The sequence below is a fragment of the Vitis vinifera genome, chromosome 14 (assembly GCF_030704535.1).
Source record: "Vitis vinifera cultivar Pinot Noir 40024 chromosome 14, ASM3070453v1".
In the NCBI taxonomy this organism is placed as follows: Eukaryota; Viridiplantae; Streptophyta; class Magnoliopsida; order Vitales; family Vitaceae; genus Vitis; species Vitis vinifera.
In genome coordinates this window covers 7,049,383-7,063,514 of record NC_081818.1, presented here as the reverse complement: position 1 = coordinate 7,063,514, position 14,132 = coordinate 7,049,383, and the positions used below count along the sequence as shown (strand labels likewise).

At 32.6% G+C, this 14,132-nt stretch overlaps 1 protein-coding gene across 1 annotated transcript; it reads left to right on the top strand.

Annotated features, from left to right (window-relative positions):
* Nucleotides 1-2,933: 2,933 nt before the first annotated feature.
* On the top strand, nt 2,934-10,978 carry LOC100243526 (perakine reductase). The gene is made up of 7 exons (XM_002278814.4): nt 2,934-3,186; nt 4,548-4,715; nt 8,906-9,112; nt 9,261-9,433; nt 9,729-9,825; nt 9,991-10,144; nt 10,482-10,978. Exons 1-7 carry the CDS (start codon nt 3,121-3,123, stop codon nt 10,658-10,660), a joined length of 1,044 nt encoding a protein of 347 aa, XP_002278850.1. The 5' UTR covers nt 2,934-3,120; the 3' UTR covers nt 10,661-10,978.
* The last annotated feature ends 3,154 nt before the right edge of the window (nt 10,979-14,132 follow it).

The following is a 14,132-nucleotide window of genomic DNA, read 5'->3' as shown; positions in this document are numbered from 1 at the left end:
AAATGGAAGTTTTGAAAATTAAATTTAAAAATTGGGATTTTGAAGAATTATTTGAAAAATGGAAGTTTAAAAATTAAATTTCGAAATTGAAATTTTGGAAAATTATTTGAAGATTAAAGTTTTAAAAATTGGAATTTTGGAAAATCATTTAAGAATGGAATTTTTAAAAATTAAATTTGAAAATTGGAATTTTGTAAAATTATTTGAAAATTGAAGTTTTGGAAATTGGAATTTTGGAAAATTATTTGAAGATTAAAGTTTTGAAAATTAAATTTAAGAATTGGAATTTTGGAAATTAAATTTGAGAGAAATTGGAATTTTGAAAATTAGTTTTAAGAATTGGAGTTTTGAAAATTAATTTAGAAAGAAATCAAAGTTTTGAAAATTGGAGTTTTAAAAATTAAATTTAAGAATTGGAGTTTTGAAAATTAATTTTGAAAGAAAATGGTGTTTTGGAAATTAGAGTTTTGAAGATTAAATTAATGAATTGAAGTTTCGAAAATTAATTTTGAAAGAAATCGAAGTTTTGAAAATTGGAGTTTAAAAAAAATTAAATTTAAGAATTGGAATTTTGGAAATTAAATTTGAAAGAAATTGAAATTTCGAAAATTATTTGAAAATTGGAGTTCTGAAATTTAAATTTAAGAATTGGAATTTTGGAAATTAAATTTGAAAGAAATTGGAATTTTGAAAATTAATTGAGAATTGGAGTTTTGAAAATTAGTTTTAGGAATTAGAGTTTTGAAAATTAATTTAGAAAGAAAATTAGAGTTTTGGAAATTAAATTTGAAAATTGAAAAGGATGAGATGTGGTAGTGGGTAGGTTTTGTTGGTGGTGATGGTGGAAAGGCTTATGGAATGATTCAGAAACAGAGCAAGTAGAGAAGTAAGGTCCCTAAATCAGACGATGGAAATTGGAGTATGGAATGCAAGGAAATATGGTTTTTCATATCATGGCTGGTTTTTATGGATAAAAAATAGAGAAAAAAAAAATCTGAGTAATGATGAAAACTAGAAATGGAGACTTCTAATAGCATCCTCATTAAATGTTGCCCCATCACAAGACAAACTAAAGTTAGCATTGGCGGCGTTTTATGAGAGAGAAGAGTTCCATGCCTCCAATACGTAAACTTGCTGACATTCTCTCATCTCTACACAACTCCACCAAGTGCCTCCCTATCGCCACTCCGAGCCTCACCGCCAGTAGTTGCACCTAAAGCCCCATCGTCGTGGCCCATAAGAGCAGCCACATCAACGAGTATTCAGCGATGGCGCCGGCCTGCAAACCCCCTTCCGTGTAGATCCAAAAGCTAGAAAAAAGAAAATCTCAAAACGAAACAAGCAACTGCAATAGTTATAAAACCCTATTTTTATCAAATGTAAAACACCATTTCATCAATTTAAACTGTGACCAACCATACGATAATGATGATCAAAATTACAAACCCACAAATGCATTTGGGCGAAACCCATTTTCAGCATCCGATAAATTAGGGAGCAAGAATCAAATAAAAAAAAAAACTCAAATCTATCAACGGCGAAAGAGAGCGACAAATCTAAGCAATGTCTTAAACAAACTTCGATGGGCGACCCACCGCTCCACTCCGATTCTCTGTTTTTGTTATCTCGGGTACTGACCCTCTCTCTCAAGCCCCTATCCTTTCTTCCCGTTCCTCTGTTTTTCCCCCCAAAACGTCCTCTATTCGTTTTTTTCACACCCTCTTCCAAAACACTCTTTGCTCTGTTTTTCTCCAAATATCTTTTTCTCAAGCCCTCCCAAAATCCCCATCAGAAAAGCTCCCTTTGCACGTTTTCTACCCGTTCCACTACTCCTCTGCTCCTTGCTCAGAGATGTCTCTATCCCAAACCACCACCGTGGTAAGGTGGTGGTGTCCTTGGCCATGCGTCCATGTAGCTCTGAGCCCTTGAAGAAGTCGGCACCCCACTCCTCCAAGATGTCGCCAGCTCTCCCGGGGTGATATGAAAATACCCTTTGGTCCAAGAGGGTCTATAGTAATATAATTTTTGTTTTAAATATTAAAAAATAATATAATTTCATATTATTTTTTATTCATTTCAATAATTAAATATAAATATAATATAACATATTTTATTTTATCTTCCGATTTTATAATATTTAAGAATATCATATTTCATTAAAAATCATATCATAACATATACATTTCTTATTTAATGAGATTTAATATCTTAGGATATATATTTTATTCTATCATATCTCTCCAATCAATCATACCCTTTTTTTTTTCCTTTTTTTTATTTTTTTTATTTTGACTAATTCCATTATTATTATATATATATATATATATATATATATATATATATATATATATATATATGCTATCAAATTTTAAATTAATAATGTTTATATGGCAAACACTCAAAATATTAAGAAATTTTTTTTATCCTTTGAAATCATTCTAGATGATAGTAAGAACTTTTCTATTTGTTTGAATATTTTTATTAATTTTTTAATTTAAAGAATAAAATAAATGTAAGAGTGAGGTTATATTATTTAAATTTTAGTATTTATTAAAAAAATTATAATACTAAAAATATTGATAATTATTATTTTAGCTTCCAATTCAACTTTTAGTTTTGAAATAAGGCAAAACATAGTCAAGAGGAACTCCTTTTGGGCCTCAGTCACAGCTCCATTTTTTCAGTCATCTGAAGTGGAGATGGACTGACTAGGAAACAAAATCCCAATGCCGTGATCATTTTGGCCATCTAAAAGTCCAAATGGGTGGATGAAAATTTGATACTTTACCTAACCCCTTTTATTCCACCAACCAAATATATAGTCTAAGTTCTAACACATCATAATTGCAACAAGCCTTACCAAATATATAGACAATTTCAGTATCACTATCAAACAGCCTCTAAGGTGGAGACAAAATGAAAAAGGGCCTTTTATACATCTTGTTTGATTTCCCTAGCAATTGTATGCCTTAGACTATGAGACTTTTGCATGTAGAGTTAATTGACCACTCAAAACATAGAATTGAATTACAAGTCCATTGAGGGGCATTCTCTATAAATTTATTGTTCTATACTGACCCCCCTACAGAGAAACAAATCTCAACTCTAAGGAAGGCAAGAATGGCTGAGGAGCAGAGGGTTGAGGTCCAAATTCCAAGAGTGAAACTGGGAAATCAGGGATTGGAGGTAAACCCCAATTCATTTGATTCAACAAAATCTAAATTTTGTTTCTTAATTTAGTGTTCTTCGTGATGGAAATGTTGCAAGTAGCTTAAATTTGTTAAAATTCCAACTCTCTGTAAAACTGGTAATCATCCACTTGAGATGCAACCCATTCCAATTCCTTGATTATCCATTTGATTAGCCTCTGTTAGTAGTAACTAAAAGGAGCCAGTGTTTCAGATGCGTTCGCCAGAATAGAGTACTCAGATTTAGAGAAGCCAGTGATCTGAATGCAATATGGATGTGGCCATTAATGCATATATGGGTATGAAAGCAGAAATGAGTTGATTTGGGAATTGTCATGTATGTGGGTGTGAAAACAGAAATGGGCTGATCTAGATAGGGTGAATGCTTATGTGTGAGCGTAAATCACCACCAATATATGGTGGCTGTTAACTTCAATATTATGTATTATTTTCTCAGAAACATGGTTTTGGACCATGGTATTTCATCATGCTTGTGTGCTACCAATATGAGCCCTATGCTTGGGATCTAACCTTCATGGCCATATTTGAGAAGCTCAGTACTCGTTGATGTTCTTTCCTGCATTGATGCATGGTTATGGTCCTACATTTAAAGAAATTTTGGGCAAGCTACAATCTTTTAGATTCCGAAAACTGTAGACTGAGAGAACTCACAAAGATCTTCTCCTGTTCTTGTTGTGAGATAAAGTTGGTTGAAGCTTGTAATCAAGCTACAATTTCAACCGAGGTATTGTGGGATGGTAATATAGGAAGTTAAATACTATTAAGGGCAGTACTCTTATGTCAGGCTATGCATGGACACAAGTACAATGCTTTCTGGGGTTTTGAAGAGAACACTGACAGTAACAACTAATATGAAGAAGGAAACTGTTATACCAACCCCTAGCAATGTGTGCCAGGTTATACCTTGCCCATTAGCATAATCCATGACTTAATATCAATGCTTTATACAGTTAAGGAACCAGTTAATTTTCCTTTAGTAATTTTTAAATAATGATAAGGTCATTCCTGTTGCTGAAACTTGTGATTTTGATCATAAATAAGTAGGTTGTACCAATTTAGATTGAATCACAATCCTTGTTACTTAAATGGATGTATATTTTTGGTCTCCATCAAGAATGTCCGCTAAAGCTGAACTAGAGAAGCCGAATTAATGCTGAGAAGCAGTATAAATCTTAAGAAAACTGAAAAAACTTCATATGGTCATTGACATTGCAATTAACCCCCTGTAGATATTCATTGAGAGATCATGGAAGAACATATGTTTATATTAATCTTACCCAATAAATGGAGAGGTTTTTATTTCTTATTCATTTAAATGTAAGATCTATTGTCTTATAGGTCTCGAAGCTGGGATTTGGTTGTATGGGACTGTCTGGAGTCTACAACAATCCTGTCCCTGATGATGTTGGCATTGCAATTATCAAGCATGCATTCAGTAAAGGAATCACGTTCTTTGATACAGCAGATGGTTATGGACCCTTTACTAATGAAGTCTTGATCGGGAAGGTAACTGCAATTTCTCACGGTTCCTTCAAAATGCCACTAATATCTTTGGGCTAACTATGAAAACCTGAAGAATTTATTTATGTATTTATTTATTTATATATATGTCCTAATCTGGAACGAATTTCTGATTCCGTTAAGTTGTGCTGCATATTGGTTTTCAGGTCTTTGCTGCATTAGTAAGTAAATTTTTAGAAATTACATAGTTGGGTCTAATTTATGATTATTTTATTGGGTTATAGAATGAATACTGCTTAAATTGGCTAATCTACCTCTGGATAAAGCCTGGATTGAATATAAACTGTTTTTTATATCTTTGGAAGCTCTGTTTAGGGGAAAGAAAGTCAAATATGATATTGATCATAATATTTAGGCTCCATTTGTTTCAACCAAAGACACGTCAGGGAGAGGAGGACGATGTTATTTATGCCATGGTGTGTCATTATGGTTGATGTCAGTTAGGTATGTTATTTAACTATTTGTCTAATATAACATGAATCAGCAAAGCTAACTCCAAAATTTAAAGAAGGATACCACTTTATATATGGCCAACTGTGAGCAATGTTTATCCAGAGATAGATTTTGTTGGTCTTTACAGCAGTTCTGGGCTCAGGATTAATTTGGAGAAAAGTGAGACTGCTCTAATGGGAAGATGGAGAATGTGGAGCAGTTGGCACTTAGGCTGGGTTGTAGAGTAGCTAGGGTCCTATCTACTAATTATCTAGGCCTGGCTTTGGGAGGGTTTTTCAAGTCCTTACCTGTATGGGACCCTGTGGAGGGTAGGTTTAAGAAGAGGCTTTCCCAAGCCTTCAAGAGTGTTGATATTTCTCTAAGTTTGGTAGAGTTACTCTTTTGGAAAATACTCTATCTAGTCTCTTGATCTAGTTAGTGCTGTTCTTTTTTATCCAAATGAAGGTGCAAATAGACTTGAAAAGATTTGGGAGAGATTTCCTTTGGGGGGAGTTGCTTCAAATGAAAGGACAACTCACATTTGTTAGATATATAGAGGTGGTTGGGTATCACGACGCCCTTGGTGGTCAATAAAGCTTTTGTTGGGAAAGTAGATGTGGCTATTTTATGTGAAGAGGGAGAGGAGGAGATGGAGAGAGAGATAAAGAGAGAGTTCGCATCGAAAATTCATGGGAAAACATGGGGAAAAGGAGGAGGTTTGGCGTTCAAGGGAAATTAGGGAGGCATAAGGATTGGGTCTTTGAAAAACCATCGACAAGGTTGAGGGGTCTTTTATGTTAGATCTCATATTTCTTTAGAAGATGGCATTTTGACCAGGTTTTAAATAAACAAGTAGTGTTTAAGGGTTTTTTTTTTAATGTCAAATTGTGCATTTTTTTTAGGATGACCTTTTAACCAAATTTTGAAAAAAGTAGTTGTGATATCCTACTTCAACTAGGGAGGTAGGTTTCTAATAGGTCTAAACTTTTCTTACTTATGTGGACACATTTTAAAGTCATGCAAGCTTTGACCTAGAGCAGATAATATCTACATGAAATAGAGTATGTTGTTACAAATAATATTAGAATCAAATCCCGACCAAGTATGAGAGTCTGTTTGTCCAGCCCTACAAGGGTGTCTATCCGTTTTGCCTACAATCCCATGAAACTAGACGAAGACGCGGTGCTTGGATGAGGGGTAATTAAGATATCCTATATTGATTATAGATAGAAGTTCTTAGTGCTTTATATGTCATGGGTATCTCTTAATTATATGGATTTGTTTTTAAACCGTGTGGACCTTGACTCTAAGTGGATAACATCTACATAGGAGGGAGTGGGTTAATATAGTATTAGGAGAAATTTTTGAAAGATTAATTCCTAGTTTTGTTCAATGTGACAGTTCAAAAAAAATGTTGAAGTGGCAGAATGTTGAGAGATAGGAAACAGGTTGAGGGTTGGTTAGGATCCTAGATTCAAAAGGGGTTTCTTTGATTGTGAGATGGAGGTTGTGCCTCGTGGTACAGTTCTTAAGTTGTTATAGTCCTAGCAATTCAGGGAATGCGTTAGTTTGGGATGCTCCTAGGAATGGTGCTCAAGGGAGATAAGGGAGGCCTAGAGGTTGGATCTTTGACAAACCACCAGGAAGGTTGATGGTTCTTTTATGTTAGATCATACATTTCTCATCAAATCATGCATTTCATTGGGGGATATCCTTTTGACCAAGTTTTCAATAGATGAGTAGTATAAGGAGTGATCTTTGAAAGACCAATTCCCAGTTTTGTTCAACCTTGCAGTTCACAAAGATGTTTTGGTGAAGGAATGTTAGGAGATGGGAAACAAGTTGAAGATTGGAGATGGAGGTTGTGCTTTGTGGTACCATTAATGGAGCTTATACCAGCAACTTTGGGAATGAGTTTGTTTGGGAAGCTTCTTAGAATGGTGCTTTTTTAAGAGAAATCTTTCCACAAGGTCTTGGTTGTTGAAGTTCCTTTGCCCCCTTAAAGAAGAGATTTGCAGCCCCAAGGCAACTTTGAAGGGTGCTTCTTCCTGTCAGGGGTGGGTGGAGAAAAATTCTAACTAATCAGCTAAGGAGAAGAGAAATCTGACATTGATTATTGGGACTGTCTCTGCAAGAAGCAAATGGGGGACTATGCTTATCACATTTTGATTTGTTGCTATCAAGCTGTCCATTTATGAAGTTTGATGTTTCCCTTGTTTGGAGTTAGTTGGGTCCTTGTGCCTGCAGTAAAGGAGGTGTTACTTGGATTGCATGACCGCATTGTGGGTAAGCGGAGAAAAGCAACCTGAAAGATGGCCCTGCTATGTTTATTTTCTACCATTCGGAGATATAGAAACAGGAGAACCTTTGACAATGTGGAGCTTCACATCTTTCTCAAACTACAGGCTTGTTTGGCATTGTTTCCAAAAATAGTTCTTAAAAATCAGTTTTTGAGAGTAGCCCTTAAAAGCAGTTCTCAATTGTTTCCAAAAGGCAAAATTTTGTTTTGAAACTCAACTATGAAAAACAATTTTCTCTGCCTATTTTTTGACAAGGCACTTTGTACTTATATACAATGTAAAAGCTCCCATCCGATTCTCTATTTTTTCAGTTGTTTCTTAAAACACTCTTTAAAAAACACCTGAAAATACCTCAAATTTGTTCTAAAAAATCACCCGGTTTTTAGAACAAACTTATAAAAAGTTGTTTTCAATCTAAAATTTACCAACCTTGTTTTTGAAATTTTAAAAACTATTTTCTGTTCTAAGAACAGTTTCCAAACAGGCACTATATTTTCATAGTCCACTCTCAGAATGGAAATGGATGATTTTTTTTTTTGGTCAGGTTTTGCAAATAGTTTGGCCTTGTGAAAGTTGTAGATAGTGGCTCTTTATTGGGCTTTGTGTGCCTTCTGTACTTCCTTTGTACTAGGTTATGCTATCTTTTATTTACTGTCTATTTACATATACATTCTTTCTTCCTGATCCACCAAAAAAAAAATCAGTATCTTCATTTGAAACACAGTGGTATCCTATCTTTTCTTGATTTGTCTATTGAGTGTAGTTTTCTGTCTTTTCTTGATTTGTCTCCTGAATGCAGTTCTCTCTACAATGATTAGAGCCTAGATGTTATGAAACAGGAAAAAGAAGCCGGGAAATGTGGTTATACAATCTGATGGAAAGCATTTTTGAAAGAAAGAAAATATGTCCTTCTTGAGCATTCTCTATACAATCTGTGGTTTTGTGTGTATGATACAATTCTTCGATCCTGTGATAATTTAGCATGCCTAAATTTGTTTATTGTCCATAAAACTTGAAGTACAGCATGAGTTTAGGTTAACTTGGAACTCTTTTTCATGATTCACTATTTGGAGATAGAATTCACAGATCTAATAAAAAAAATGTGGAATTCACAGTTATTTCATGTTGTAATTACCATTCTCCAGCATGCTTTCTTGGAGCAAGAACAGAAACAGGAAGCGACAAAATAAATAAATAAATTTCACTTCTAGGATCATAAAATAGGGATTGGAAATAATCATGCTTAGGCAAGTGATATCAACCAAGTATTAATCACTCTGGTACACAGTCAGTTAACTACTGCTATTTCTGTTATCAAAATGCAGAAAAGATCAATCTATGCAAACACCTCCTTAATTTTTGTCTTTCTATGGTTTGTTATCAATTATTTTGATTTTTTCTGTAAAAGTTGTTTGTGATTCTTATGGATATCGGATCTTGAAGGCGTTAAAGGAGTTGCCTAGAGAAAAGATCCAGTTAGCCACCAAATTTGGTATTGTTGGTTTTGACCCTGCCACTGGCATGACAGTGAATGGTACACCTAAGTATGTCCGCTCCTGTTGTGAAGCTAGCCTGAAACGTCTTGATGTGGAATACATTGATCTCTATTATCAACACCGGGTTGACAAGTCAGTACCAATAGAGGAAACTGTGAGTGTTGTATTATATTTTCTTTATTTTTATTTAATTTTTACTTTTTCCAAACCATTTTTGTAATGGTGTGATCTTTTCCTCTACTTGGAAGTTTAAATCATTTCACTAGCACGTTCCTTAAAAATATATATTTGCAATAATGTAGATGGAGGAGCTTAAGAAGTTGGTTGCAGAAGGAAAAATTAAGTACATTGGGTTATCTGAACCTAGCCCAGACACAATAAGGAGGGCTCATGCAGTTCATCCCATTACTGCCTTGCAAATGGAGTGGTCCCTCTGGACCCGCGATATTGAGGAAGAAATAGTCCCTCTTTGCAGGTTTCATATTCCATCCTAAGTTCTAAATCTATCTCTTCACTTAGTCCATCCTTGCCTTTTATCTGTTTACATGTTAGTGTTCATGTAACTTCCAAATTCCATTTATAAAGATACGGTTTCTGAAAGTCAAATTCCTTATTTTGGTTTCATGTTCGAATTTTTCTGGTAAAATATCATACACTTCTCCTCACACTGAGACCTTAATCCTTATAGTCTGCAGTTATCTCAATTTGTCTTTTTACTTAATTTTATATGTTTTTAACTATGAGAGAATTTTATTTTGTATGTTTTGTAGAGAACTTGGAATTGGGATAGTTCCATACAGTCCTCTTGGACGTGGGTTTTTTGGTGGCAAGGTTGTTGATGAAAATGCGCCTGCAAACACTTTCCTGGTGTGGAATCTGACCTATTTCCAGCCTTTTGTGTACTCATTTTTTGTTCCACTAAACTTTCTAGTCAAAAACATTATTATGGACCTGGATGATTTTGATATATTCACCTTTGTCTTACATATGAATAAGCATGGCGAACTGATGACCAACCTTTTGTCTTATCAGAGATTAAATCCTAGGTTTCAAGGTGAGAACTTTGAAAAGAACAAGAACATATACACTAAAATGGAGATGTTGGCTGAAAAGCACAGATGCACCCCTGCACAGCTTGCACTAGCTTGGGTTCTTCATCAAGGGGATGATGTGGCACCTATCCCTGGTGAGTCACGTGTTCTTCCTCTCAACCTAGCACACAAAGAACATGGTTAACATCTATTCTTGTCCTCACAATAACTCATTCATGTCTCTTTTGATGTCGGTATCCTTTTTCTATGCTTTTTTAAATGAATGTTGATTCTCCATTAAACAAACAGCTATAGTTTTTCCACCACATCAGGACTACACTTTTATGCTAAAATAAGTAAACAACAAGAAAGTTACCAAATTGCTAAAATCACAAGAAGTTGCTTTGTATTTTGTTTTTCTTTTGGAAAATGTGCTTTTGAGATTTATGGTTGAGATATACTTATATTGATCCTCATTTGATATACATGTAGGGACCACTAAGATTAAAAATCTTGATGATAATATCAGTTCTTTGAGATTGAATCTCACAAAGGAAGATTTAGAAGAGATATCTGATGCAGCACCACTGACTGAGGTGGCAGGAGCTAGAGCACCTGACGTTTTGATTAGCAGCTCATGGCGGTTTGCAGATACACCAGCAAGGGTATGAAGAAAATGAATTGAGATGTCTGGGTGTGCAATCTGATTCTGAAACCATCATAATTTCATCATCGGCTAAATGAAAGAGTATGGAAACAAGAAATAAATATATCTGTGGTTGAAGCAGATGTCCACATATTCTAGAACCATATGTACTTAAGCCAGTTGAAGCAGAGATATAGTTTCTGTTTGTTTACGTCATGAGATATTGGAAATGTAGGAATGGGCAATGCCGTAGGATGTGTGTTTTAGTATGATTATGATGTAACTGAAAGATTGCATAACATGCTTTGGATGAGATGTGGAGACTTCCATTTCGTTTCCTCCATTTACTTTTTCAATTTTGACAGTAGGAGGGTCTCTTTGGAACCACCTAGTTTTTCATGATATGAAACCAGAAGCATAATTGAAGGGATATGGGTATTTTTATTCTGTCACTCACTGCTTGGCAAGTTTTGGAGAATGTTGCCAGTTCTGATTTGGCATCATCTATGATTCTATGAAAACTAAAGGGTAAAAAATGTCTGGAGGGTCATAGCATTTAGAGAGGATAGAGGAAGGAGAGAAGTTGACAAAAGAAGATTCTTTTATAAGGCTATAAGAGCATCTATGATATTGCTGAGTTCAATTTGATAAAAGGGTGCATTCTCTTATTCAACAAATTGAGATTTTGACAGAATACAATGAGGCTTTCACTCTCACCATTAACTGTTTCAATGCCACCTAGTGCAAAGAGATTGCCAAGAGGATTCATCCCCTTTTTCCAAATAAGATGACTCAGTGAGAAACTCTACTACACATTCTTTTGAAGTTAAAGGGCTTTAAGGAACGATTGGAATGGACTCAATTAAGGGAAGAAATGCCTATTATTAGGCTAGCTATATAGTTCACGGCTTAACCAATAGTATGCTTTCTAGTCATATTGGAAGCTTAACCAATAGTATGCTTTCTAGGAAGCGGATAAAAAGTTTACCACAAGAGAAAGATGCAAAGACGATGTTAATTAATTAATTAGAATCCAAAAGGTTGGATTAAGTGACCCAACTTCAAATTGAGTCAAAGTCACTTAAGCTCCTAAGAGACTTTATATAAGTCCCTTGGTTTTAGGTTTAGATTCTAACAAGATAGACTTAACCATTCAAAATGTGATATTCTAGAAAGCCTCCCTCCCTCCCTCCCTCCCTCCCTCTCTCTCTCTCTCTCTCTCTCTCTCTCTCTCTCTCTCTCTCAAGTGTGTAGTCACTCTACACAAGTGACATGGATCTAAGAAGAAAGCACTTTATGGAAGATTCCAATGTTATTAAGATCCTCATATCAACTAGATTAGGATTTGGGAAAACACCTATATAGTGGATTAAGATTCTATTAGATTAATATGACTTAGGTTTAGAAGCCAAATATTTGATTGGCGCTGAGTTTCTATCTTGTGAAATTTGATTATTCTCAATAATTGATAAAGTGATAATGGAGTGATTTACAAAAGAGGATAATACCTTCCATTAGCATGAACAACCAAGGATAAAAATATCGGTTTTAGAGATATATTAATAGTTGAATTTTATAGATATATCATGATACATCAAGAATAAAAAATATCGATAGGACGGGAACTCAAAACAATAATACACGTATGGAAGTTGTTTTGTTGAAAAAAATAATAATACATGTATAATTTTGTGATATTAAGTAATAGTATATAGAACTTCAAAATATATTTATAGATATTTATTTAATTTGGATGTATTCAAAGATACAAAAGAAATTGTTACATATGTATAAATTTCCAAAAATATTTATAATTTTCTTCTCAAAATTATATTTAATTAATATATAAAAGAAATAAGAAAAGTCTTGTTAAAAAACTATGATAATATTTTATGTATTTTAATATTTGAATATAATATAATTAAATTTATTTTTATTATTAAAATTTTATTTCAATATTTTTTATTTTGTAGGAATGTATTAAAAAGTATATTAACTTCTAGAATTTTCCTTTTTATTAAAATAAGAGAAAACAACTTTAGTATATGTTTTATGTTAGAAAATATTGTTGAAAATCAACAACATGATTAACTTTTCCATTCAAATATCTTTTTGACGGCTAGGAATATTTCAAATTTTCAATTAAATATTGACAAAATTTCCCTAAATTTTCATCCATGTGCACAACTGGCTTTGCGGTTGAAGTTAAAATAGATTGCATTTTCTCTCGTTGAAAACCTTGTGAAGAATTACAAATAGTTTTTAAAAATAAAAAACAAAAAACTTGTTTGAATAAATTGTTTTTGAAAATAATTTTTTTGTTTTGATTTTGTAAAAACATTGTAAATTCAATTTATATAATATAAATTTAAGTTAATTCAAAACTTATTAAAAATGAAAATAGTTTTGCAATTACATATAAATTAAAAATAATGATTCTATACAAAATAGAAACAATAGTCATTCTAAATTAATTTTTGTTCATAAATATTTGGTATTAATTCGTTCACTATTTAAGTTTAAAATACTTTTAAAAATTATTAAACTTGTCATTGAATCTACTTAATTTGGAGTTCATTTACTTAGTGAAAAAAAAAATTAAAAAATAATAATTTTATGTAAAAGAAAAACAATAAATTCGTTCTAATTTAATTTTTATCCATAAATTTTTTGTATTAATTAGTTTACTATTTGAGTTTTGAGTTATTTTTAAAAATTACTAAACTCATTAATAAATCAATTCATTAATTCATATATATATATATATATATATATATATATATAAAGAAAATTAACTTAAACATTTAAAATAAATTTCGGTCTAATTTTTAATATTATTGAGTTCCATGACTTATTAGAATTAATTAAATTGGTTTTTGAGTTTCAAATTATTTTTTAAAATGAATAAATTTTATGTATCAAGTACAAATTTAAAATTTATTTTCTTCATGAAAAATTATAGAAAAGTTAAAATAGATTTAGAAAAACATATGCAATTTAAAAGATTTTTGAAGATTTTTTGTATCAGTATTTCATTATAAAGAGAGAAAAGAAATGATATTATGTTCAATTTTATTTGTTTTCTTATGGTTTTTTTTTAATTTTTTTATTTATTTTTAAAAACCCCATAAAAACAACTTTTACTTATTCTCTAAAAACTGTTCTCTATTTCATTTTATTTTTAAAAATTGTTTAAAGAGTACATCGATTAAATAGTGTGAGAAATTTTTTAAAAAAAATTTTTGTTTTTAGAAACGGAAAATCGGTTTTAAATTGCATGAACAAACAAATTCTTATTTTTTAAAAATAATTTAGAACGGTTTTCATAACTGTTTTTTATAAACGGTTTTTCAAAAACATTTCAATCAGGCCCATGGACTTTCAACCCAAGCTAATATGGTTTTGAGATTTCTGCACGTTGATAGACCTGTCAAATCATACGGCTCCACGTATGAGGCACTGATAAATTAAGCGAGTCCATTTGACTGGCATTCTCT

Bases quoted from the DNA above. Each gene is read 5' to 3' on its own strand.
- LOC100243526 (XM_002278814.4), top strand. From the start codon at position 3,121: ATGGCTGAGGAGCAGAGGGTTGAGGTCCAAATTCCAAGAGTGAAACTG. The intron at 3,187-4,547 runs GTAAACCCCAAT...ATTGTCTTATAG, and splicing joins TGGGAAATCAGGGATTGGAG to GTCTCGAAGCTGGGATTTGG. The intron at 9,826-9,990 runs GTGTGGAATCTG...TTGTCTTATCAG, and splicing joins CGCCTGCAAACACTTTCCTG to AGATTAAATCCTAGGTTTCA.